This window comes from Phocoena sinus, chromosome 10 (genome assembly GCF_008692025.1).
Source record: "Phocoena sinus isolate mPhoSin1 chromosome 10, mPhoSin1.pri, whole genome shotgun sequence".
Lineage (NCBI taxonomy): Eukaryota > Metazoa > Chordata > Mammalia > Artiodactyla > Phocoenidae > Phocoena > Phocoena sinus.
Window position 1 is genome coordinate 101,325,564 of NC_045772.1, and position 23,640 is coordinate 101,349,203.

Below are 23,640 nucleotides of genomic sequence, written 5' to 3' on the forward strand. Positions count from 1 at the left end.
AGACACTGGGCCCCCTCCATAACCCGGGGCTGCACCGGCCTGACACCTGCTTCCGCTCAGCTCTCTCTCCCTCTCTCTCAGGACTGACCGAGCGGACAAGGGGCTCCTTTCTCCCTCGAGGTGCCGGGCCTGACAGCCGTGTAGCCACCATGCTGGCCCCGGGCAGCGGCCCCGAGCTGAGCACCTGGTTTGCCCCGCTGTGGAGGCAGATCTCTTGTGAGTGGAGGCGGGGGTCGGCTTAGTGGGGATGCAGGGATGCTCTTCCCAGGCGTCCACGGCCTGGGTCTGGGAAGCAGGGCCCAGTCCCCGCAGCCCTGCCCGCGGTGCCGGGGGAAGAGCTGCTTCTGAGCTCTGTGGCGGGCGGGTCGGGGGCAGGGGCTCCACAGGCAGCTCTGTCCCCCCAGGTGGGTCTGCTTCCACCCCCAGGGGCCCCAGCAAGTCCTGCTGCCCTAATGGCAAACCGCCCTCTCCTTGCTCGGCCATCAGCTGGGTGGGCCTGGAGGCCTCCCTTAGGGCTCAGCCCCTGTAGCTCTGAGATGGGGGGGGGGAACCAGGGGGCTCGGGGGACGTGACACTGGAAGGGGCCTTAGGGAGCGGGTTCAGCCCCTCCTCCTGCATATGGGGAGACAGAGGCCGCCCACTCCCCACAAGGGAACCTTGTGAGCTGTCGGGTGAAGGAAGCCCTGGGAATTCTCTTCACGAGGTGAAGGGTCAAGGCTACAGGGTAAGAGGTAAGAGTGGTCTCGAGGGACGTCCCTGACTCCTGCCCTCGCACGGTCAGCCCTGTGATGCTGCCGCTCCAAGACACAAGCGGCCTGATTTATTCACCCCAGAGAGCAGCGATCCCGAGGGACCCAGCTCCCCTCTCAACTTCCTTTTGAATCACTCAACACCTCGCAACACAGGGCTCTGTTTTCTTGCCACCAGAGCTTTTACGCCAGCCTGAATTTCTTGGGGGTGGGGGGACAGTGACCCGTAGTTATGTTGGTCCATTTGAGAGGGAGGCTGGATGGGTTGAGTGTTTTTCTGGGGAAAGTGAGGTCTGAGGAATTCAGTTGACTTCCACAAGGCACGGCGGGGGTCGTCTGACAGGCTGACCTGGCCGCAGACAGCTCAGACAGCGAGAGGGTCAGCGGCCCTCAGGTGACCTCAGGGGGCCGGAAGGGCTTCCAGTTGGCGTCCATGGCCGTGCCTGTGCTCATTTCCCCCCGAGAACAAAGACGCTCAGGTGTCAGCCTGGCAGGTCAGGTGCCTCTCAGGAGTCACCGATCCTCTAGGAAAGGGGGGTGCAGTCCCACCCTGTTCCTTCAGGGTCTGCCCTTTGGGACACTAGACAGCAGACCCCTACTAGACACAGACTCAGGACCGTCCCCTCCAGACCCCTGGTCAGGGCAGCTGCTGCCCCTCCAGCTGGAGCCAAGCGGCCAGCACTCCTCGGCTGGGGCCTTTCCTCCCGGCCCGGTGGGATCCTCCCCTTCCACAGGGACACCCTGGGGGACAGTCGGGGGCTTTGCAGTCACTCTTAGAAGGGTGGGCCACGGAACGAGCTGCCCTGCGGGACTGTTCTCTGAGCACCCGTCCCCCTGCAGCCCTGCCACAGGGGCCCTGGGCAAAACACGGGACTGTGAAAGGAATTCTGTCAACAGATCTGTCCTGCGGAAATTGAGGACAGGGGCCCGGGCTAAGGGCAAGGTGGCTGTAGAGTGAGAACAGATGTGGGACTTGCCCCGGGCCCACAACTTTGGGGACTCGCACCCCAGCATCCTCCACGTGGACGTGGAACTCAGCATCTCACCCCACCGTTTCCACAGTGGTCTCTGGGGTGGGGCCCGGGCGGGCCCGGGCTCCCTCGTCACCCTGAGTCGCTGGCCCACCTTGGATGTGGGACTCATGCAGACCGGGGAAGTGGTGGCAGGGGTCGGTGTACCCCTTCGTGTGTGCAGCGCGGCCCCTGCCATGCACGGCCATCAGCCCCGTGCAGCTCCAGGTGGTGGTGGTGGGGGGTGCGGTGCAGAGGGGAAGGAAGCAGAGCCATTTTCTCTGGACAGAATCCTTCCATGGCAGCGGCCCTGGGAGAGGAACATGGGGCGGCCCCTCTGACACCCTCACATCCTCTGTCGCATCAGCGTCTGTGGTGTCGGGGCCGTGTGGGGACCCCGGCTGCCCGGCGGTGTCCGTCCACATGCATGTGCTGCGGGGGGTTCGTTGTGTTTCTACGTGGTCAAGAAGCACTACGGCACCGCGCGTGGTTGGGCCAAAGGGGATCGGTGTGAGGCCGCGTGATGGGAGGCGGATGGGAGGGGAAGGCAGTGGGAGCGGCAACCCGCAGTCCTGCCATGCCCCGTCTGTCCCGCAGGGCTCGCCTGTTGGATCGCCCTGTGCACGGCGGAGGCCGCCCCCGCCTGCCCCCCGCCCTGCACGTGCGACGGCCACGGCCTGCAGGTGGACTGCAGCGGCCGGGGCCTCGCCGCGCTGCCCGCGGACCTGCCGGCCGCCACCCACAGCCTGCTGCTCCTGAACAACAGGCTGAGCTCCCTGCCCGCCGGGGCCTTCGCCGGCCTGCCGGGCCTGCAGCGGCTGGACCTCTCCAACAACTTCCTGGACGGGCTGCCGCGCGCCGCCTTCGGGGGGCTGGCCAACCTGACGGAGCTGTGGCTGCACAACAACAGCCTCCGCGCGCTGGACCCCGAGCTGCTGCGGCCCCTGGCGCGCCTGCGCCACCTCGACCTGTCCCTCAACGGCCTGGCCCGGCTCCCGCCCGGCCTCTTTGACGGGCTCCCCGCCCTGCGCTCCCTGTTCCTGCGCGCCAACCGCCTGCAGAGCCTGGACCGGCGGACCTTCGAGCCCCTGGCCAGCCTGCAGCTGCTGCAGGTGGGGGACAACCCCTGGGAATGCGACTGCCACCTGCGGGACTTCAAGCACTGGCTAGAGTGGTTCTCCTACCGAGGTGAGCACGGGTCAGGTCGGGGAGGAGTGGGCCCGGCCTGGCCACCGGTGGGCACAGGGGCTCCGCGGCCCCCTTCTTCCCACCCCCTCCGCTCCCAGCCGCCTTGCTCTGCCCGGTCTCCTCAGGCTGACTCTCTGTAACTGGCTCTCACTTCTGTAGGTTTCAGGATGGACTTAAACACACAGTATCATTGTCCTCTGCCTCTAGGCTTCCCTGGCCCGGGGGGAGGAGGAGGGATAAAACCACCCTCGCGGGCTTCCCTGGTGGCGCAGTGGTTGAGAGTCCGCCTGCCGATGCAGGGGACGCGGGTTCGTGCCCCGGTCCAGGAAGATCCCACATGCCGCGGAGCGGCTGGGCCCGTGAGCCACGGCCGCTGAGCCTGCGCATCCAGAGCCTGTGCTCTGCAACAGGAGAGGCCACAACAGTGAGAGGCTCACGTACCACAAAAAAAAAAAAAAAAAAAAAAAAAAAGCGACCCTCGCTCCTCTGAATAATGCAGCCACCTCTTAAGTACCCACAGTGCCGGGAGGGCGGAATCGAGTTCAAATCCACAAATGCGGTCACATTTTCTTTTTGACGATGATCTCAACTCCTCCTCCCTAGAAGTTCTGTTATCAAAGCTTTTACTGAGAAGCCAAATGCTTCCCCTTTCGGTGACCCGGGAAAGTCCTAGAATGACCTTCGGAATGATTAAATGAGATGGACAAGGGCAGAGAAGTAAGCCTGCTGGCTAAAAGCGCCAGGTCCAGCTTTGCCTCGTGGCTCTGCCACTTACTAGCCGTGTGTGATCTCGAGAGAGCTCACTGACCTCTCTGTGGCTGCACCCTCATCTGTGAAATGGGGCCAATCTCAGAGAATCTATCTCAGAGAATCACTGTGCGGAGTGGGTAGGTAACGCATGGGAAGCGTCTGGAAAAGGACCCAGCATAAAGGAGTCCGCAGTAAAACTTACTCATTTATGTGTCCGCTGGCTGGCGGAAGTCATAATATTAACCGGGCCTAATTAGACACAGTTTGGTGTCCAGCAGGAAGTAGGGCTCCATGAATTTGCCAAACGAGTGAATCGATGTGAAGCGAACACTGATGCCTTCGTCAAAGTCTTACTCCCTTTGTTTCGTAGTGTTTCCACAATTTAATTATTTGCATAATATTCTCACGTGTTAGTTAATTAAAAACATTTTGCAAACGATAAAGTGCCATAAGATGTTAGTCCCTGTGATAACTTCTCCCGTTTCTGTGAGAGGAGAAATAATAACACTTGCATGGTTTCCAGTTTCCAAATATCTTACCATGTACGTGACCCACTTGAACCCTAACTGAGCGGCAGCTGAGACGGCCATTCTTATTGACAGCCTAGAAAATCAAGACTCCTCAGCAATCGGATACGTAAAGTGATTTGCACAGGATGCCCTGGCCGGGAGGGAGTCAGCCTCAGGTGTTTGGAGCAGGGAGGTAGGGTGGCTGCATCTCCACACCCAGGCCCCGCCCGTGCAAAGGCCCTGGACACAGTTCACGGGATGTGAGCCTTGGACAGGGGTCTGGAGAGCCAGACCGATGTGTGATCTGGAGGGGACGTCCTTGCCCCTCCAGTCGTCGGTCACCGGGAGCTGAAGGGCACGGAGGGGGATGTACGTTTTAGGAACTTTGCACTAGTAGAGTTATCTTCCGCCATGCGCTCCTCCAAAAAAACGCAGACCAAACCAGAACAAAAAACCTGGGCTCTTTTCCTCAGCACCCGGGAAAGACTGACGTCTGCTGTGTGAGGAGACTGCGGCGATGGGGCTGCAGGAGCCCAGGCACTTCCCTGGGGGCCGCGCCTGCGTCTAGATCTCGGGCTGCCCGAAGAGGCCAAAAGGGGGGCGTCTGGGCAGCTCCTCTTCCTCTCGCCCCACCTGTGCTCTGCACCCTCCCCGCCCAGGCCGCGGGGTGAGCCTGCGCTGCCCACACGCCCTCCTCTGCCCTCGGGGGTCCTCAGGGTGCCCTCCCAAGATGCCACTGCGCTCACGGGTGCTGTGGCCGGGCTGCCGAGGGGGCCACCACTGCCCTCAAGGAGGAAACTGCTGTCCCTGGGCCCCCCTCTCCCTCTTCCAAGGAGGAGCCTTAGGAACCACGGTCCCGCCCGCATGGAGGAGCAGGGCCGAGGCTCTGACCTCTGTCCTTTGTGCGGGCGGGAGGGGCGCGGGGGGAGCAGTCGCTGGGGAGAGCAGAGCCGTGGGTCACGGACGGCGGTCAGTGGAGAGGTCATTTAGGACAGGCACGGGCTGCCGCCTGGCAGGGCTCCTGGCCCCCCTTTCCTGAGCACCCGGGGGCCAGCTTGACTCTGGGGGCAGGAGAGGTGGGAATGTTTGTTTCTCTATCAGATGGGAGCAGGGACACCGTACGCCAGTCCCCCAACCTATCCCCTTCCTCTCCTGTCGCCATGACTCCGGGACTGATAGCGCTGCGGATGGAAACTAGGCCTCCCGGGCCTCCGTGTGGGGACCTGGGGCTGGGGGAGGGAGTGCCGGCCTCAGCCCCCCTTTTCTCTCTCCTGATGCAGGGGGGCGCCTGGATCAGCTGGCCTGCACCCTGCCCAAGGAGCTGAGGGGGAAGGACATGCGCGTGGTCCCCATGGAGATGTTCAACTACTGCTCCCAGCTGGAGGACCAGAACAGCTCAGCCGGGCTGGAGGTCCCCGGGCCACCCTGCACCAAGGCCAGCCCGGAGCCTCCCAAGCCCAAGCCGGGCCCCGAGCCCGAGCCCGAGCCCAGCACCGCCTGCCCCCAGAAGCAGAGGCCACGGCCCGTGAGTGTGCGGCGGGCCATCGGCACCGTGATCGTCGCGGGGGTGCTGTGCGGTGTGGTCTGCGTCATGATGGTGGTGGCCGCTGCCTACGGCTGCATCTACGCCTCCCTCATGGCCAAGTACCATCGGGAGCTCAAGAAGCGCCAGCCCCTGATGGGTGACGCGGAGGCCGAGCACGAGGACCGGAAGCAGGTCTCCTCTGTGGCCTGAGAGCCCAGGGCGGGGCTGGGGGGGCACGCCAGCCCCCCTCTCCCGCCCCCTTTCCACCTTCCCCCCAGCCCGCCAGCAAATGGGCCCGTGTCTCCAGGGACACCGGAGCGTCCGGAAGGTATCAGTACACTGACGCTCCCCTCTGGACCACAAACGCTCTGGCCCACGGGCAGAAAAGATGTGTGTGTGCGAGCAAAGGCTCCTGGACCCAGCGCCCCCGTACCGCTGCGGCTCCCGGTACAGTCACAGCCGGTGACACCCCCCTCCTCTGGCTCAACCCACCTTATCTGCGTCTAGGGGGTGCGGGGCCGGTTTCTGCGACTCTCTCCTAAGCCAGGAAGATGTTGGGCCCAGCTTCCGATGGCTGGTACCACTGTGCATTCAGCCCAGCCCAGCCATCTGGACCAGCACTTGGCAACCCAGCACCACGCCCTCGCCAAAGCCATCTGTCCCTGCATCACCGACCACCCAGCTCCGGGTCACTAATCGTTCTCACTCGAGCTCGGCATCACACACACAGTCGCGCAGGGACAGAGACCGTGGGACCTCGGGGAGCAGAGCCAGGCGTCCCCCGTGGCCTCAGCGCTCAGGCCGCACAACCTGCTGCGTGCTTATGCAACCTCCTGCGGCGGATGGGGAGAAACCCAAACCCACGGCACAGGGATTCCTTCCAGATCCTCTCGAGAGGCCAAGGTGGTGCTGCCGGATGAGACTGCCCGTCACCATGGTAACCCACTCACACCTCTCCTGCTGGGATTTCCAGGGACGCCTGCCCAGAGGCCTGGAAGATGCAGCGTGTGTGGATGGTGGCCTCCCGAGAGCCCGGCCACGCACCACCGGACTCATCCTCAGCGCTGCCGAAGTACGTCCCTGCCAGGCCCCGCGGGGACGCGTACCGCTCCCACTCCCACGGCCTGCGGCCCGAGAACCGTTGCTCTGCACCTCCCACTGCCATGCCCCACCCTCAGCATCTCTGGGTCCGTGACCCCAGGACGGGGACTGGCTCATCCTCTGTGACCCTCCTGCCAGCATATACCAAACAGACCCTGGGAGCAGCGAAAGGACCCCCCCGCACCACACCGTTCCGCTCAGAGGTCTCAGTAACGAGGTCCTTTTCCCAGCATTCTGTCAGCTCAGTCTGACTTCCCAGAGTCCTCGTGGCACCTGGACTGGGACCCAAACCAGAGCAAGGGCCCAGGGGCCCATCTGCTCGTTACCTGTAACCCGCCCCCCACAAAGGGACAGAGGCTGAGGGTGGGCGTGGGAGGGGGCAGTGCAGGGTGGGGTTCACCGGTCCCCTTTCCGAGGTCTGCCCTCCTGGGGAGTGCGATCCCGGTGAGTCCTGGGCCTCGCTCTGCAGGACATCAGCTTCCCCGCCGCTTACGGAGGGTCGGGTGCCAGCAGGCCGGTTTCTGGCTCTGCGACGGCTGCGAGTCTAGGGAGTGGCCCGGGGGAGGCCGTCAGAACATGGTTCTGAGGCAGGACGGGGATAGAGGGGGCCGGGTGCAGGCTGCCCACCGGGCTGGCCTGCAGTCTTCCTTCTTTTGGGGTGCCAGCTGACACCAGACCTGGGGATTTTCTAAAGGGAGTCAGGGAAGGCTGGACGTTGTCAGTGGTGGTGTCTTCAGCCTAAGACAGAAGATTTTTAAAGGCAAAATTATATTTCTGGTTTGTTGTTTCGACAAATAAAGACTGTATTTTCCTATCTACTTCCTGGTTTCCTTGGGCGGGAGGGGGTGCAGGAGCCAGCAGCCAGGATGGTGGCCTCTGACCTCCCCAGATGGCTGCGCGGAGTGTCCCCAGGCCCCTAAGGAGGACGGCAGCTCCCGCCCGAGGCCTGGCCTTGGGGCGCCCCCGGGAGGGCAGCGGGAGAGAGCGGAGCCCGGGGCCTGCTCCCAGCCCCGCTGCGAGCGAGGCTGCCCTGCGGTCAAGGGCAGACGGCCACGGGGTAGGAGGCGCGCCTGGGCCCTGGGGACCCTCCTGCTGCCTGCCGGGAGGGGCGGCTCCCCGAGAGCAGTTTAGGGGACTAGGTTTCACCAGCCTTGGAGGGGTGTCGCTGGGTTTGCAGGACGAGCCCCGTTTAATGTCCTGTGCTTTTGAGGCTGATACACAGACAACCCCTCCTCAGGGCTCAGCAGGTGCAGGGTCAGAATTCGGGACCGGAGGGCTGGGGCGGGGCCGGGGGAGGAGTGAGCGACGGCAAGGCCTCCGGCTGTCTGCCCACCTGCGGCCCGCGTGGCCCACCTCGCCTGACTGGCTGGGCCTGGGCTACACGCGTCACAGTCTTCAGACCAAGACGGGATTCTCTTCTAGCCAGGAGCCCTCCCTTGGGTGACACCCCAGCGAGCCAGGAGCCAACCCCGGGGAGAAGGGAACCAGCAGGTCCCTGTTCCAGGAGTTCGGCTGGACCCCTTCCTGGGTGGGGGTAAGTGGGGAGAGGTGCCCTCCTGCGGCCCTGACCGGTACAGCAGAGCTGGGAGAGCAGGCCCCATGGGGGCAGGGGACCGCCTGCACAGCCTGCACAGCCTGCACAGGTGTGGGTAACGCGCAGACGCACTGCTCCGAGAGCGCACCGCCGTCTGAAGGCTGGGCCGTGCGCACGCAGGCGGAACTCTGAGGAGAGGAGCCGTCAGGCAGCTCCAGACAGCAGGCCCTCTGCACAAAGGCTGCTGGGCTGGGGAAACAGACTTGCAGGTTATGGCACCACCATGACACTCGGCGGTATTTCCCAAGCGGGGCCTGGAGGGCACAGAGACTTGAAAGTGGATCCTGATCAAAACAGTAGATTCCTAGAAATTTTGCATGAACCGTTGAGAAATACCTGCTTAGAGGTTAAGCGACGCCTCCTCATTCATCTGCCTGGCCCTTGGCTGTCCCCCTAGCTGCCCTTCCTCCTTCTCCCCAGCCCACGGCACAAACATCGAACGTGCAGCCTGTGTGCCACAGAACACGCGAGGAAAGGAACTGCCGGCACCGCACACACAGGCTAGCTGGTCCAGGGTCAGGGAGGCTGAGCCACAGGCTAGGAAGAGGAAATTACAAAAGGAGGCTGAAAAAAATAATTGAAGCGTAAAGGTCTCCAGTGCCTCATCCCTGTCCTATCACATCCGTGCCCCCCCGAGCTTCAGAGCGATTGTCTGCAGTGAGTTAAACCAGAGGCACCCGGACACGGTTTCCATGGCAACCCCTCCTGGCTCTAATGCAGCGCCGAGTTAAAAATGATGTCAAATAATTGGAGAGTGCAGGGGAGCGCAGCCAGCAGGCTGACCCCGCGTGCCTTCTATTTGCTGGGCTTTCGGGTGTGCGGGAGCTGAGAAGCCCACGTCATGGAGGGAGCAGGGGCTACGAGACAGTCTTTAGGGTCTGGGATTAGCAGGCCAGGCGAAGGACAGAAAGGCGGCTGGGAAGGCGCGGGTCCCTCCAAAGTGCCCAGCGGCACAGCCTCAGGACCCCTGTGACACACGTGTTTCCAAACGAGGCTCCGAGCAACCAGAACAAGCCCTTCCCTCCCTCCCTCCTCCATCCCAGCGTGGACGGCCGTGCCCTTGCTGGGGCGGGCGGACAAAGGGGCAGCCTGCCTGCTGGGCCGCTCCTCCCTGCCCTTTGCCCTGCACTCAGCCTGGGGGAGAAGACACGAGGGGCCTGCTCGCCTGCCCCTGGCAGCTGTGGGGTCCCCCACAATGCAGGCGCCCGACCCCAGTGCCCAGGATGGCTGAGAGCTGCGAGGACCTCACAGCTTCTCAGAACACGGTGGGGTCTGAGACGCGGAGACCGAGGGCAGGATCCTCAGGGCTCTCAGACGAGTGGGCAGGGGTGCCAAGGCCCTTCTTAGGCTCCAAAAAGCTACAAAGCCGGGGCAGCTCGTGAGGCTGCCCGGGTACTCTCATGGCTTCTGTGGCCAATTGCAACAAAGGGTGGTGATCCTGGGCCTTCAAGAGAGGCAATCTGAGCTTAAATTCTAGCTTCATTGACTATTAGCTGTGGGACTTTGGGCAAATAACATTTCTGGGCCTCAGTTTCCTCATCTGTAAAATGGAGCCAAACCAGGGCACCCCCCCCCCCCCCCCGCCCCGGGCTGGATGAGAACATGCACCGGAGCGCAGGACTCACGTACGGGCTCGGACTTCAGGGTCTGAGTCACAAACCCACTCTTCCCCTGAGTGGGCAGTGGAGGCGGAAGCGACACAAAGAGGGTGGGAAGGAGGTCTGGGCAGTCTCTGTCCTGTGTGACCTTGAGCAGATTTCTCAACCTCTCTGGGCTTCAGTTTACTGCATGAATTCTGTTAGATCTAAGGCCTCACAGCTGTATAAACAAAATGGCTCAGGAAGACTCCGCCTCCCCTCAGCCCCACATTTCATCTGGGAAAACACACAGACCGTGGCCTCTCAAACCACGCATGGGGCCGCCTCCGTCACTTGTGCTTCGTTCTCCACTCGGACTCACAACTGCCCAGCCTCAAAGCCCAGGGGCAGCTCCTACCTGCAGCGATGGCTGTCCTGTTGTCTATGGTCACGGCTACAGCTGTGCTCACGGTCACCACCATCGGCTTGTCTGAATTTTCTGGGGGGAGAATTGTCCAGTCACTTTCTCTGTACCTGAGGAGGAGCCGGGGTGGCGGCGCGGGCTGGGAAGCCCAGTAAACAGCAGGCTAGGACGTCCCCTGAGCGAGCGAGGGGCTGCCCGGGAGGCTGCCTGCTACCACCACCTCGGGCCTTTGCGGAGCGCCTCGTACTTGCCTCGTATGTGCCGGGTGCCGCCCACCTCTCCATGCAGCTCCGAAGCTGCCAGGTCAGTGTGTGGTGGCCCCTGCCCGCCTGGACAGCACCGCACCATCAGGTCCCTGATGCTGCAGGTCTGCTCTGTCTCAGGGCCGCAAAGCTGTCTGCATGCAGCTGCCCCACTGGAGCTCGGGGACCCCGCGGGGACCCACCCAGGAGACTCGCGTGGCATCAAGGGGCCCTTGCGAGCAGGGGATGGGCTGCACTCCCGGACGCAGTGCTTGCTGACCCTGCGCTGTCCTTCATCAGTTACACGAGTCAAGGTGACAACGACAGCCCCTTCGGGAAGCCAGACGCCAGGGCTGCGATGGGCACAGAGGCTGGCTGTCATCTGACACGTGCGAGGTGCCCCGTGAATCCTGGTGGCCTGCGTGCCACTGCCCGGCGGGTCGCTGCACGTCCGGGACACAGCCAGGCTCCGGGACCTGCCTGAGGTACCTCCCCACCTCTCAGGAGAGCCAGGCCTCCAGGTGCAGAATTCAGGTGGCAGCTTCAGCTCTGCATCAGCACAGAGCTTTCTGGCTCTGAGAGGCGTGGACGAGTACATGCCCGCGGCTTTTGGATCCTACAGCCCTGGAGAAGGCACTCTTGCCTACGGATCAAGTGCGTCACTAAAAACCCCGAGAAAGGGGCACAGTTCTGCCATGTGCTCGCTTGTTAGAATGTCTTTACGTCAAACGTTGCTTGAAACCAACAGGTCGTGAGACTCTTGACAGTGTCAGTCGTAGCGAAACTTAAATCCGCCACTGGTTTCTCGTATCTGCCGTTTTGTCAGGATTACCCATCCCACCTCGCCGGAACCAAGTATCTCACAGAAAACAGAAATTACTCTGATTCTAGGAACTGACACGACGTAAGGTCGTCCTTGGCTCTAGGAATTGGCCATGACGAGGACACAAGGGACCAGAACAGCCGCAGAAGCTGGCTTCCCCGCCTTGCTTCTAGAAATGTCTGGATGACCCTGATGGGGTGACCCCCGCACCGTTCCCGGCCGCAAGCTGCTTTCGGGACAGACCTGTCGTGTGTGCTCCACGGGCTCAGAGGAAACACCCAAGCGAAGGTGTGGGGCGCTAATGACGCGGTCTCTGGGGATATCAGGGATCTCAGGGCCTGCATCACCAGGCACCCCGTGAATGAGCCAGCTACCAGGTGGTAGGGGGGCAGGCCCAGGGGCTGGCCCAGAAAGCAGGGCTGTGGATGCAGGGGCACCAGGCCTGAGCTGCTGGGGCTTCGCTGGGACTCTGCTCTGTGCTGGCAGGTTTCTCAGCGCCGACTGCAAAAGGCAGCTCCGTGTGGGCACAGCTCGCCCACCGGGCCCAGGCGGAGGGCTGCAGTCAGCCTGGGTGGGCGGGGCCCTCCCCTCACCCTGCAGCCGCCCCTCCACCTCCTCAGGGGTACCCCCCATTAAAATTGTCGGTTTCTCCCTTTGGGGGAGGATGGGAGCGTGCAGGGCCTCTTGCCCGGTGGTCCCCAGCCAGCCCTCGTCATCTCGCTCTCTGTTCCCACCCACCACCCTCCTGCCCCTGTGCCAGAGAGCTCCCCGGCAGCCAGCAGACTCATTCTGGTGACACTGGGCAGGAGGGAGCCCGTCACCGTGGGGGAGGGCAGGGCCTCACCCCAGAACCCCCGGGACCCCGTGGGGCCCTCCTGTTCCGGGTGGCCCCGAAAGGGGGAGCTGCCTCTGTGGCTCCGGTGCCCGTGTGGGAAGGGGCCCCTCCGCGGGCGCGCCCTGGAGTCCCAGCGCCTCACACACAGTGAAGTGCGGAGAGACCCCCGGTGTGCCCCCCGCTGTGTGGTCCGGGCGAGTCACGGCGCCCTCTGAACCTCAGACTCTCCTTGTGTAAGAAGAGGGCGTGCACACCGCATAAGCGGCGCGTGGAAAAGCGTTCTGTAAAGCACGTCAGTGACACGCCGGGCAGAGGATGCCGAGGGAGGGCATCTAGAGGGCAGGTGCTGCCTGCAGCCACGGGCGGGGCCCCGGGGCCTGGGCCTCCCCAGCCGGCAGCTCAGCTCGGGGAGGTTCCCGTCGGGCGGCGTGAGGGTGGTTTTGGTGGCGGCGGTGGCAGGAGGCTATTGGCGGACGGGCGGCCTGGAGGGAGGACAAGGCTTCATCCCAAGTCGGCTCCTGGCCGCCCTCTTCCTCATGTCTCCACTCCTCAACCCCAACCTTGGCTCGCTCAGCCAGGACGCCGAGGATACTTGCGGGCCCCCTCACCCCACGGCGCTGAGGTCAGGACCCTCAGACGTGACCCTTGGACCCTCTCTGGGCCGTGGTCACTTCAAGTGCGAATTGAGAGGGTGAGGCTTTGCAGCTCCAAGGTCCTTTCTGTCCTGTGTGGCTTTCTTGGCGCTCTGTTAAAGCCACTTACCGTTTCCTGTTCGGGTTATTTCCCAGAGTGGGGGCCGTGCTGGGAGTCGGGGGCTCCACCTCTGAGCCCCCCTGGCCCTCGGACTAGCAGGCCTGTGCTGGCTGGGTGCCCGAGGCCCAGTCAGCCATCATCTCTCGCCCTGCAGCCCCTAGAGGCCTGGCGGCCGGGAGGCGCCCCGTTATTACCAGGAGCTGCTGGGGAGCAGGCCGGGGCTCAGCCACTCTCCTGAGATACAGTCTGTTCCAGACAGTACAGCAGCCCCCCCCACGGAATCAAGTCTGTTCCTTTCATGGTTTGAGCAGCTCTCAGAAACACTCAGATGTCTGGAAATACAAGACTCTCCAGAGACCAGCTGTCCCGATGTCCTCCTATGCGGAATTTGGGCTAGAGTCCAGCTCCTCCTGACTTTCGGGTCAAACCCCTTTCCTTTGTTACGGTTGAACTTTTGAACCGCATCGTTGATTGCCGGCCAGGGAATGAAATGATCCACCCAGGGTGCGGGTGGAGGCCAGCGGGGTGAGGGGCCGCCGAGGTCTGGACGTTCAGTCCTGTATCTCGTTGCGGTTTCCCACCCCAAGCGCCGGTGGGAGGAGGGAAGCCCTGGCCCCCCGCCCTGGAGCTTGGGGTGTAGATTACCTGGTCCCTCTGCCGAGTAGAGGTTGAAGACCATGCTGCCCGGAGGCTGCTCGGCGGCCTGGCGGTACCACAGAGGGAAGTGGTCCAGGGTGAAGATGCTGGCCTCGTCCGCCGGCGTCAGGAACCTCCTGCAACGAGAAGGGTCTGTCACCTCCCCCGGGTCCGGGAGCACGGTCTTCCCTATCTCCTCGTTCCTACGAGGTCATCTTGGCTGGGCCAGGGGAGCGACTCGCCTCTGACTTGGTGGGGCTGCAGAAGAAAAGATTAGCCCCTGAATGGGTATTGCCCCAGAGGATGCTCCCCAGTAATTCCTGCCTTTTCCAGAACCAAACGCTGGTGCCTCTGAGGGCACATCGTAGGAGGAGTGGAGGGCCTGTGTGCCGAAAGAGACTTTCCACCTCTCTGTGCGCTCCTTGCCTGCAGGGTGTACGCTCCTTGCCTGCAGGGTGTACGCTCCTTGCCTGCAGGGTGTACGCTCCTTGCCTGCAGGGTTTACGCTCCTTGCCTGCAGGGTTTACGCTCCTTGCCTGCAGGGTTTACGCTCCTTGCCTGCAGGGTTTATTTATTTGGGGTACAGCCTAATTTCTCTTTGTCAAGCTGATTAGCATGTCTGCAGGAGGGAACCGTATAGTCATAGAAGGTCATAAATTCCCCCAAATGGTTACTGCAACAGCTACTGCCACAGGCAGTAGTCTTCTTTTGGGGGGCAGCTCTACCTTGCTAATTATGGTTTTGTACTGCTGGGCTCAGCCCGCCGACAGAAGGGAGTGTTGGCCCAGAGCAGACTGGGAGGGAAGCAGGGAGAATCTGGTAGGGATTGAAAGAGTGACTGTGGATAACCTGCAGGTGGATAACTGAGGTTTGATTCCGGGCGTGCTCGGCTCAGGGCTCTCAGAAGCCCACCCGCCTGGCTGCACCGTCCTGGGCTGCAATGACGCCAGGGGCCAGGCAAGGGGAGCCCCCTGGAGGTGTGCAGTGCACGCACGGCCGTTCGTGGGGCTGGTTCGTGACTCAGGAGAGTCTGTCTGTACCGACTTCCCTCCTTCGTTGTCGGAAGCCTTTTGGAGAGGGTGCAGGGGTGTCTGAGACCCTCCCCTCACACTGCCCGGTGTGGTCCCCGGTCCAACCTGGGCCACAGGAAGATGTGGATGTGCGTTTTTTCTACTGGGGGAGGAAGTTTAAGGGGATGCGGGTGGTGAGCTTGGGGAGGAAAGTTCCCAGGTGGCTCGAGGCCTTCGGGCGAGTCTGCAGTTCTCCCACTGGATCTGGTCCACCTGGGTCACCTGTCGTGTCTCTAACCGGCGGAGGAAGGGCTGGCCAGGCAGGATGCTTCCTGGGTTTCCACCTCTCAGGGAGGGAGTGGGGAGGGGGAGGTCCACCTAATGCCTCTTCCTAGAAGCCTCTGCTTCCTGGAAATGGCGGGTCCGTCTTGGAGTCTGTGAGGAAGACCCCCCCGATGGCGCCTTCTTGGGGCCGTGGGTGGGCAGGAGGCAAGGACACTGGGGTCAGGTCTGTGCAGGAGACCTCTTGGCTGTCCCCCCCAGGTGGCCGCGGGCCCCCCACCTTGAGTCTTGTGGTCTGCAGAGTGGCAGGTGGCTTCGCTCCCCTATCCACAGCGTGCTCCCCCGGGCACCCCCTTTGCCGCAGTGCCGGGTGCAACACCCTGGTGGGCTGGTCCCGGGTGGCTTTGCTGGGAGCGGGGCTTCTCAGCCTCAGCACCGCCGACGTTTTGGGCCCGGCAACCGCTGGGGGCCGCCCAGTGCGCTGCAGGCTCTGCCGCGGCATCCCTGGCCTCTACCCACTGGATGCCAGTAGCAACCCCCTGCCCTCCCCCAGCTGTGACATCCAGAACTGTCTCCAGGGTAGGGGGCAGAGTCACCCCCATCTGAGAATTTCGGGCTTGGGGGAGGGGAAAGTTGTCGACAAAGGACGGGCACGGCCGGAAGATTCAGCCCATTGCTCAGAGATCTGTCCCGGCGGGAAGACCGCATCTGGTTCCCCTCTTGGGAGTGAATGGGGCTGAGCCCAGGATGGGACCAAGCCTGGCTGGAAGGGGCGCTTCTCCGGCTGTCCCAGTCTGTAAACCCGAACCCTTCCTCCCCCCGTACTCTTGGAGTCTGGCACAGGTCTGCCCGCAAACCACAGGGGCACCCCAGGGACCCCGCTCCCCGGCCTCCGGCAGGACTCACTTGTCAGAGACCTTTTCGGAGCCCACGAACAGGCTGCTTCTGAGGAGGCCGGCCCGGGTGCCCAGGAAGGCCATGTCCACCACACGCTCGGACTCACTGCGGGCAGACAGAGCAGAAGTCATCACCACGTGCCCGGGGAGGAGGGAGGGGGGTACTGGGAGGACCTGCAGGCCTCTCCCGGCGCCGGGCCTTCTGACTGGGGTGGGTGGGGGAGGTGGGTTGGTCTCTCGAGGGGATGCTGCTGGCCGTCTGCTGTGAGCATCCCTGGGCTGCACCTGCCCTCGTTCGTGGGTCCCCTGGGCCTCTGCCCCTCTGCGTGCAGGCAGCTTTGCGGGGAGTTAGCTCTGGAAGACAGAAGGAACCCAGGAAGAGAGATTTTGTCCCGGGACCTAAGGAAATTAACTCCTTGTGACCAGCACACACTTAGTACCTCGCCACGTGAAGCCCTTTTCAAATGTTTGCCTTATTCCTGAGATGGGGAAGGAGAAGACTGTCCACATCCACGAAGAGGAGTCTGGGCAGAGCTCACGCCTTTGCCAACAAGACTTGGGAGAGCCTGCGGGCTGGAGGGCGCTGTTCCTTCTCTCACGGTCCCGGAGCGGCCCTGTGGGGACCATGCCCCACCTGGGAGAGTCACCTTTTTTGAAATGTCAACCTTACTGACGTATAACGGACATAAAACTGTAAGATAGTTGAAGCGTACGTTATGGTGACTTGATACAGGTACACATGGTGAGAGGAGTCCCTCCATCGTGGGTGCGTGTGTGCACAACGCGTACGCGTGAACATTTAAGTTCTACTCCCTTAGCTAATCTCAGTTACACAATCCAGCGTTCCAACTAGAATCACCACCCTCAGGCCTTATTCATTTCACAGCTGGAAGTCCGTGCCCTTCACCGGCCTCTCCCCATGCACGTATCCCACCGCCAGCCCCCAGCAGCCGTTTTCCTACTCCGTGTTTCTACGAGTCACACTTCTGTTTAGATCGCACATATAAGTGACACAGTGCAGTAGTCATCTTTTTCTGTCTGACTCATTTCACTTAACGCAATGCCCTCTAGGTTCATCCGCGTTGTTGCAAATGGCAGGAATTTCCTCTTTTTAAAGGCTCCGTAATATTCCATTAAATATACACACCACACCTTCTTCATCCGTTCACGCATCGGTGGACACTTGGGTTGTTTCCGTGTCTTGGCTACTGTGAACAAGGCAGCAGTGAACAGGAGGGTGCAGACACCTCTTCAATAGTCTGCTTCTGTTTTCTTTGGATAAACACCCAGAAGTGGGATTGCTGGGTCCTGTGATAGATCTATTTTTAATTTCTTGAGGAACCTCCATACTGTTTTCCATAGTCTCAAAATCAGTTTACGTTCCCACCAACAGTGCACAAGTGTTCCCCTTCCTCCACATCCTTGCCAACACTCGTCATTGCTTGTCTTTTTGATAACAGTCATTCCAACAGGTATAAGGTGACATCTCACTGTTTGTTTTTTTTTTAATTTATTTTTGGCTGTGTTGGGTCTTCGTTGCTGTGCATGGGGTTTCTCTAGCTGTGGCGAACAGGGGCTACTCTTTGTTGCAGTGCACGGGCTTCTCTTGCTGCGGAGCACGGGCTCTAGGCGCGCGGGCTTCAGTAGCTGTGGCTTGCGGTCTCAGTAGTTGTGGCTCGCGGGCTCTAGAGCTCAGGCTCAGTAGTCGTGGTGCACAGGCTTAGCTGCTCCACGGCATGTGGGATCTTCCCAGACCAGGGCTCGAACATGTGTCCCCTGCATTGGCAGGCGGATTCTTAACCACTGTGCCACCAGGGAAGCCCCCTTGGTTTCTTCTTTATTCTATTTATACTTGACTAAAGAAAAGCTTCTCCTCAACATCTGTTTATCCTGAGGCATAATTTGTAAGAAGAGGCAGGATAAAGAATTGTGTCTCTGTTTCTTCACCAGTTGGTACAAGTAGGAATTGGTTTCCTAACATCTTCCAAAGGTGACCAAGAAGACTTTTCCTTCAGTATTACTTCGAGCGCAGGATTTTGGCACGTTTACTGTGCTCTTACCCACTGCTGTTGTTACCGGTGATGCTGGTCTGACTGCCTCTCGTCTGGCCGGCGAGAGCCCCTTCGGTGCGGCTCTGACGTCCTGTTGGCAAAACCTCCTTAGTCTTTGATGACTTGCCCCTGGGATGACAGGGTGCCCCCAGCTCATTCTGTCCACCCCTTGCCCCTGACCTGGAATCAGATACTTCTCCAGGGATCACTGACTCATTTTAGTGAGAACGTCTTAAAGTAGATATTGGAAGTCCACAAGCTGGGTCTGGGGTGCTCACTGAGGTTGGTCCTTTCAGTGGACGAGGATCCCCTCTTTGTTCCTTTCAGGGAAAATACATGAGTTCATTGGTATTTCCAACTCGTATTTAGGGTCCCATCTAAACTTCTCTGATTTAAAAAATTTGCACCTCTTTTCTCGTTTGTTGAAAATCTTGTTCCTGACATTCACAGCGCTATGTGCTCTGTCTATCCGTGTAGCTTGAGAAGAGCAGCACCAACAACGCCCTCGTTTAGTGTTTACAGTCCTGTTTCCAAGTCCCTTGAAAGAAGCCCCCGACGTGTGGCCATCGCACGAGGCTGCTACACAGCCAGGTTCACTTGTTTCATTTGCTTTCAGATCTTTAGAGCTTATTTCTTAAAATTTAATTTTGTTTTATAAGGATCTAAAGCATTTACCTGGTTCCAAAGTCAAACGCAAGATAAGGCATATTCAGAAGTCTGTTTCTGTCTCCATCCCTCTGTTCCTTCACTCTTCCTACAAGTAACCTTTTTTGTTTACTTGTTTCTTTTTCCATTAAAATATGTAGCTATAGATGCACATACATATATATGTTTATATACGTGTAAGTAACAATGAAGATATATTTGCATTTTCTCTTGTAGATAAGCAGCAGGGTGTTATTATACACAATTTTCTCCGTTGCTGAGACCTTCCATGGCAACATACACAGTTCTCGGTTTTCAAGGCTACATACTATTCCATTAGGTGGATCCACCAGGGCTTATTTAACTAGGCTCCTACTGGTGGACATTCAGGTTATTTCCAATCTTTTACTGTTACGAACGGTGCTGTAACACATAGCTCACGTGTATGTCTTTGGGACTCATTCCCAGGAGCAGGATCGTTGGCCAGAGTGTAAACGCATATGTCACTCTGGTAGATACTGTCAGATTCCCCTCCACAGGCTTTGAAACATTTTGCATTCCCACCAACAGCGCACAAGAGTGTCTGATTCCCCACAGTCTCGTAACAACGCCCGTCAGCAAACGTAAACGTGTGTCAGTCTAAGTGACAAGTACAACCTCAGTCCACCTGCGATTTGCAATGCTTTTATTATGAGCTGGATTGAGCACTTTTTCATACAACTGAGGACGAGCTGCATGAAGTCTCTGAACTGCCTCTTGGTCATTTTCCCCGTGAGTGGTCGGTCGTTCACTTCTCTATCGTCGGAGTTATCGATCACAAACATGTAATATAGGGACAGTCACTCTCTCTTTGTTTTTTTAAGTTGCCAACATTTTCCCAGTTTGCCATTTCTCTTTTCACCTTGCTCGTTTTTGTTGTGTTTTTTTTGCCAAATAAACATTTTATGTTGTTACATTTATCAGTCATTCCCTTATTGCTTCTGAATTCTGAGCCGTTGCCGGGAAAGATTTCCCCACTCCTAGATTGTACAGCAGCTGGCTCATGGTCTCTTCTAGTGCTTATGTGGTTTCATTTTCTACATTTAAATCTCTGAGTCATGTGGACTTTATCCAGGTCTACCATGTGAGGAAAGAATACAGCGTCGTTGCTCTACAGGTGTGGCGCTCAGACCAGTTCGTACTACACAGTCCACCTTTCCCTCCCTGGTCTGACGCGACGCCCTTGTCATACACTAAATTTCCACGTGCATTTAGATGAATTTGTGGATTTTCTTTTCCATTCCCTTGGTCTGCCTGTCTGTTCCTGTGTCAAAACCACACTTTATAAGTTGCAGAGGTTCTGTAGCGTTTTACTATTTTGTGGGACCAGCCTTCCTTTGTTGCCTTTTTTTTTTTCCAGCGTTTTCCTGGCAATTCTTGCCTGTTCTTCCGAATTAACTTCATACCGCCTATGTTTTCTTCTAGCAGTTTTATGATTTCAGGTCTTACATTAAAGTCTTTAATCCATTTAGGCTGATTTTTGTGTATGGTGTGAGACAGTGGTCTAGTTTCTTTTCTTTTCTTTTTTTTTTTTTTGCATATGGCTGTCCAGTTTTCCTGACACCATTTGTTAAAGAGACTATCCTTTCTCCAGTGTATATTCTTGGCTCCTTTGTCAAACAGTACTTGTCCGCATATGTGTGGGTTTATTTCTCCGCTCTCAGTTCTGTTCCATTGATCTATGTCTCTGTTTTTCTGCCAGTACCATGCTGTTTTGATGACCCCAGGTCATCTCTCCTGAGATATTCTTTCCCTGGTCAAGAATATGTGTTCCTCAATGTTTTCCAACATTAAAAAAAATCAGCTAATTTCTGAACTTGGAAAGATAAAGATTGTGTCTTCTCTCCAAACCTAGTGAGCCAGCCCCCACTGTAGAAGGCAGGACAGTACAGGGGCCAAGAGTCTGGACCCTGGAAACAGGCTGCCTGGTTTTGACTCCAGCTCGACCACTTATGAGGCAGGTGACCTTGGGCAAATTACTTATCTCATTCTGCCTTGGCTTCCTCATCTGTAAAGTGGGGATAATGATAGGACCTATATTGTAGGGTTGTGGGGATCAAAAGGCTTAATGTGCACTAAGCACTTGGAACAGTGCCTGGTCCTCTGTATTCTTCATTCTTTAGTTTTATTTAATTTTGAATAGATAATATAGTCACATGGCTCAAATTGGTATCAAAAAGTTATATAGTGGGCTTCCCTGGTGGTGCAGGGAGTCCTCCTGCCGATGCAGGGGACGAGGGTTCGTGACCCGGTCCGGGGGGATCCCACATGCCGCGGAGCGGCTGGGCCCGTGAGCCATGGCCGCTGGGCCTGCACGTCCGGAGCCTGTGCTCCACAACGGGAGAGGCCACAACAGTGAGAGGCCAAGTTATATAGTGAAAAGTGTCCCTCCATCCCTGTTTCAGTTACCCGTTCTTCTAACCAGAAGCAACCAGTGAGAACTGTTTCCTATATAGCCTTCCATAGATTTTTTATACATACACACCCCCTGTATTATGTTTTTCCCCCTTTGATAGAAATGGTAGCGTACCACCAGGCACTGTTCTGCGTCTTGCTTTTTAAACAGGTGTTTGTTCCTATCAGATTCTGTCGGTGTTTTCATGAGGACAGCGCTAGGAGAGGTTTGACGTCGTCCTGATGTCGAAGTTGACTCTTACTGTTCAGGAACAGGTGTGGCGCCTGCATCCTTTACCTCATTAGTACCTTACACCCTCCTGGCACTCACATGCACGCACACGCTCACACACTCACGTCCATTCATCTCTTCTTTCTACCTTCCTGCTAAACACCAGAGCTCCAGGTGACGAAGAGCAGAGGGGGAGAGGAAACCCACGGGGCTTGGACTCACCTTCCCTGCTGGAAACGAGGCCCCGGTCGGCTTGAACCGCTCTCTCCGGGCCCTTTGGCTAATGGGCTCTCACAGCCAGAGCCCGGCCCCAAGGGAGGGGTTCTGGGAACTGGGCCACGGGGCGTGGGCTGGGTGTTCCCTGGGAGGGGAGGGGGCAGCAGCAGGGGCCTTGAGGAAGCTTTGTCAAGTCCCTGCTGTCCTGGGGCTGTCCCTCCCACACCTTCCCACCCTCCTCTCAGGACAAAGGACACAGCGGGAGGCCCTGCCTCAGCCCAGGGACCCCAGGGGCGGGACCCTCAGCCCCACCCGGACGTACTCGGAGGTGTTGAGGGACAGTGCCGTCCAGTGCGCCTCCATGGGGGCCGTCACCACCGCGTCAAACAGCAGCTCCTGCAATAGCTCCTCGTCGCCTGGGGCAAAATACGGAGACCACCCTCTTACTCCCCCTGTGGTCGGGAGCTCAGCTCAGCGCCATCCAGGGGCCCTGACCTTCAGGCACGAGATGTGCTTCGAGCTGGAGGAGGTCAGCTCAGGGGGCCAGGAGGCCGCGTCCTCAGCCTCCACCGTGTGGGCAGAACCAAGGGACTGCCGGGCCTTTCTAGCTCTTGGGCTCCAGGAAATCAGGAGGCCCACCCGCCAGCCGCCCTCCCCTCCCCTCCCTCTCGCCACTGGGCTCCATGGTGCCCACGCCTCCCCGAGCGCCTAAACCTGCCTTGGAGGACGGCCCTTTCTTTTCCCTCCGCCCCTCTAACACGATTATTACGTTCACTGTGGTGAAATCCACACAGCACACACCCGACCGATAGCGTGCAGTCTGGGCATTTACACTTGCACGGAGACGGGCAGCCCTCGCCTCCACAGCACAAGGTTTTCATGACCCCCGAGGAGATCCACTCGGTGGCTCCTTTCTGTCCTCAGCTGCAGTGACGCCTCCTGACGAGGGGCCCCCCGACCACGGTTAGAAAAGCCCCCTCTCCCCCTATGGCACCTACTCACGGCTTTACACCCCCTGCGTCGACACACGTGCCGCTTCCCGGTTACCTGTCTCCTCCCCTAGAGCACAGGCCCCGTGAGCACAAGGACCTGGCCTGTGGGTCATTGGCAGCTTCACTGTCCCTCTGCCCCCACAGTCCCGGTACAGACTTGTGGGTGGAATGAATGAATGAATGAGGCCTTGTCAGGCCGGCACGGGAAGCGGGGTCTTCTCCCCGGTGGGACGCTGATGGGACGGGATGACCCGTGCCTCCTTCCAAAGAGGAAGAAAAGGGACCACGTGGAGGGTGGCCCTGTGACTCCCCAGCTGCATTAGTGCAGGGACGTGGGGTCACCTGGGAACCCGGCTTAGGAAACACTCAACAGACACAGCATCCAGGAGACGAGGACTTGAGGGGGCAGACATCAGCTACTGGCTGGGGGTGGGGACGGACCTGATGGGCAGGCCAGCATCCTTCACTGTGGGAGCCTTAACAGTGCCTGGGTGACAGACGCTTAAAGAGACCCCGCTCCCTGCCGTGGGGACACACCTGTGCCCCTGAAGGTCCCAGAGCTCTCAGTCACCGGCGTGGCCCCAGTGAGGCTGGCTCTGTCCTCTCCTTTGGGGACTCCCTGTTCTCCCTAAGCCATCGTGAGGTCTGCAAATGGGGCCCCTCTTCCCAGCCCACTGTCCCCACGGAGTCCTGAGCTTCGGGGCCGGAGAGTCACTCACACTCCAGGGCTGGGTCCCGCCTGGTCAGGAAGCGGACCACGGCCTCCAGCTGGCTGAGCCTGCGGTGCTCGGGGTCGATGTCCGTGATGCAGTAGATCCTGGAACCCACGGAGCCCGTGACCCAGAGCCCACACCCTGCCCTGTTTCCCCTGCCCCGAACCCCCGTCCTCACCAGTCGCTGGCCAGGCTCAGGTCTGGGTGAAGCAGGTCGTGCAGGCCTGAAAGCAAAGTCCACGCTCACCCACTGCCCAGAGTTTGTGTACCGAGTGCTCTAGAAATAGCATCGGGGAAGGGCTGGGCCGTGTCCTGCCTCGTTCTCGGGCAGAGCGGAATCTCAACCCACAGGACGGCTGGGCCAGCACAGGTCCCGCTGTTGTCACTGGCACGTTGCTTCCGAAACGCTTTCCTTCCCACTGCCTCCTGGACCCGCCCGATGGGATCGCCCTCA

At 59.4% G+C, this 23,640-nt stretch overlaps 2 protein-coding genes across 2 annotated transcripts in view; one reads left to right on the forward strand and one right to left on the reverse strand.

The window, feature by feature from the left end:
• CACNA2D4 (calcium voltage-gated channel auxiliary subunit alpha2delta 4) overlaps positions 1 to 23,640 on the reverse strand; it is an 80,111-nt gene that overhangs the window by 20,489 nt on the left and 35,982 nt on the right. The window contains exons 21-26 of the mRNA XM_032646993.1: positions 23,365 to 23,410; positions 23,193 to 23,290; positions 21,804 to 21,897; positions 15,915 to 16,010; positions 13,726 to 13,853; positions 10,422 to 10,502 (exon numbers count right to left, since the gene is read on the reverse strand). Of these exons, the coding sequence (XP_032502884.1) occupies positions 10,422 to 10,502; positions 13,726 to 13,853; positions 15,915 to 16,010; positions 21,804 to 21,897; positions 23,193 to 23,290; positions 23,365 to 23,410 (543 nt within the window). The remainder of the gene's footprint in view (positions 1 to 10,421; positions 10,503 to 13,725; positions 13,854 to 15,914; positions 16,011 to 21,803; positions 21,898 to 23,192; positions 23,291 to 23,364; positions 23,411 to 23,640) is intronic.
• LRTM2 (leucine rich repeats and transmembrane domains 2) lies at positions 104 to 5,941 on the forward strand. Its single transcript, XM_032647217.1, has 3 exons — positions 104 to 216; positions 2,357 to 2,947; positions 5,487 to 5,941. The coding sequence occupies exons 1-3, from the start codon at positions 150 to 152 to the stop codon at positions 5,939 to 5,941; spliced, it is 1,113 nt and encodes a 370-aa protein (XP_032503108.1). The 5' UTR covers positions 104 to 149.

What these genes read in the sequence shown, in the direction of transcription:
- LRTM2 (XM_032647217.1), top strand. Translation starts at nt 150, where the DNA reads ATGCTGGCCCCGGGCAGCGGCCCCGAGCTGAGCACCTGGTTTGCCCCG. An exon ending in GCTGTGGAGGCAGATCTCTT is followed by an intron (nt 217 to 2,356) that starts GTGAGTGGAGGC and finishes TCTGTCCCGCAG; the next exon opens with GGCTCGCCTGTTGGATCGCC. An exon ending in AGAGTGGTTCTCCTACCGAG is followed by an intron (nt 2,948 to 5,486) that starts GTGAGCACGGGT and finishes CTCCTGATGCAG; the next exon opens with GGGGGCGCCTGGATCAGCTG.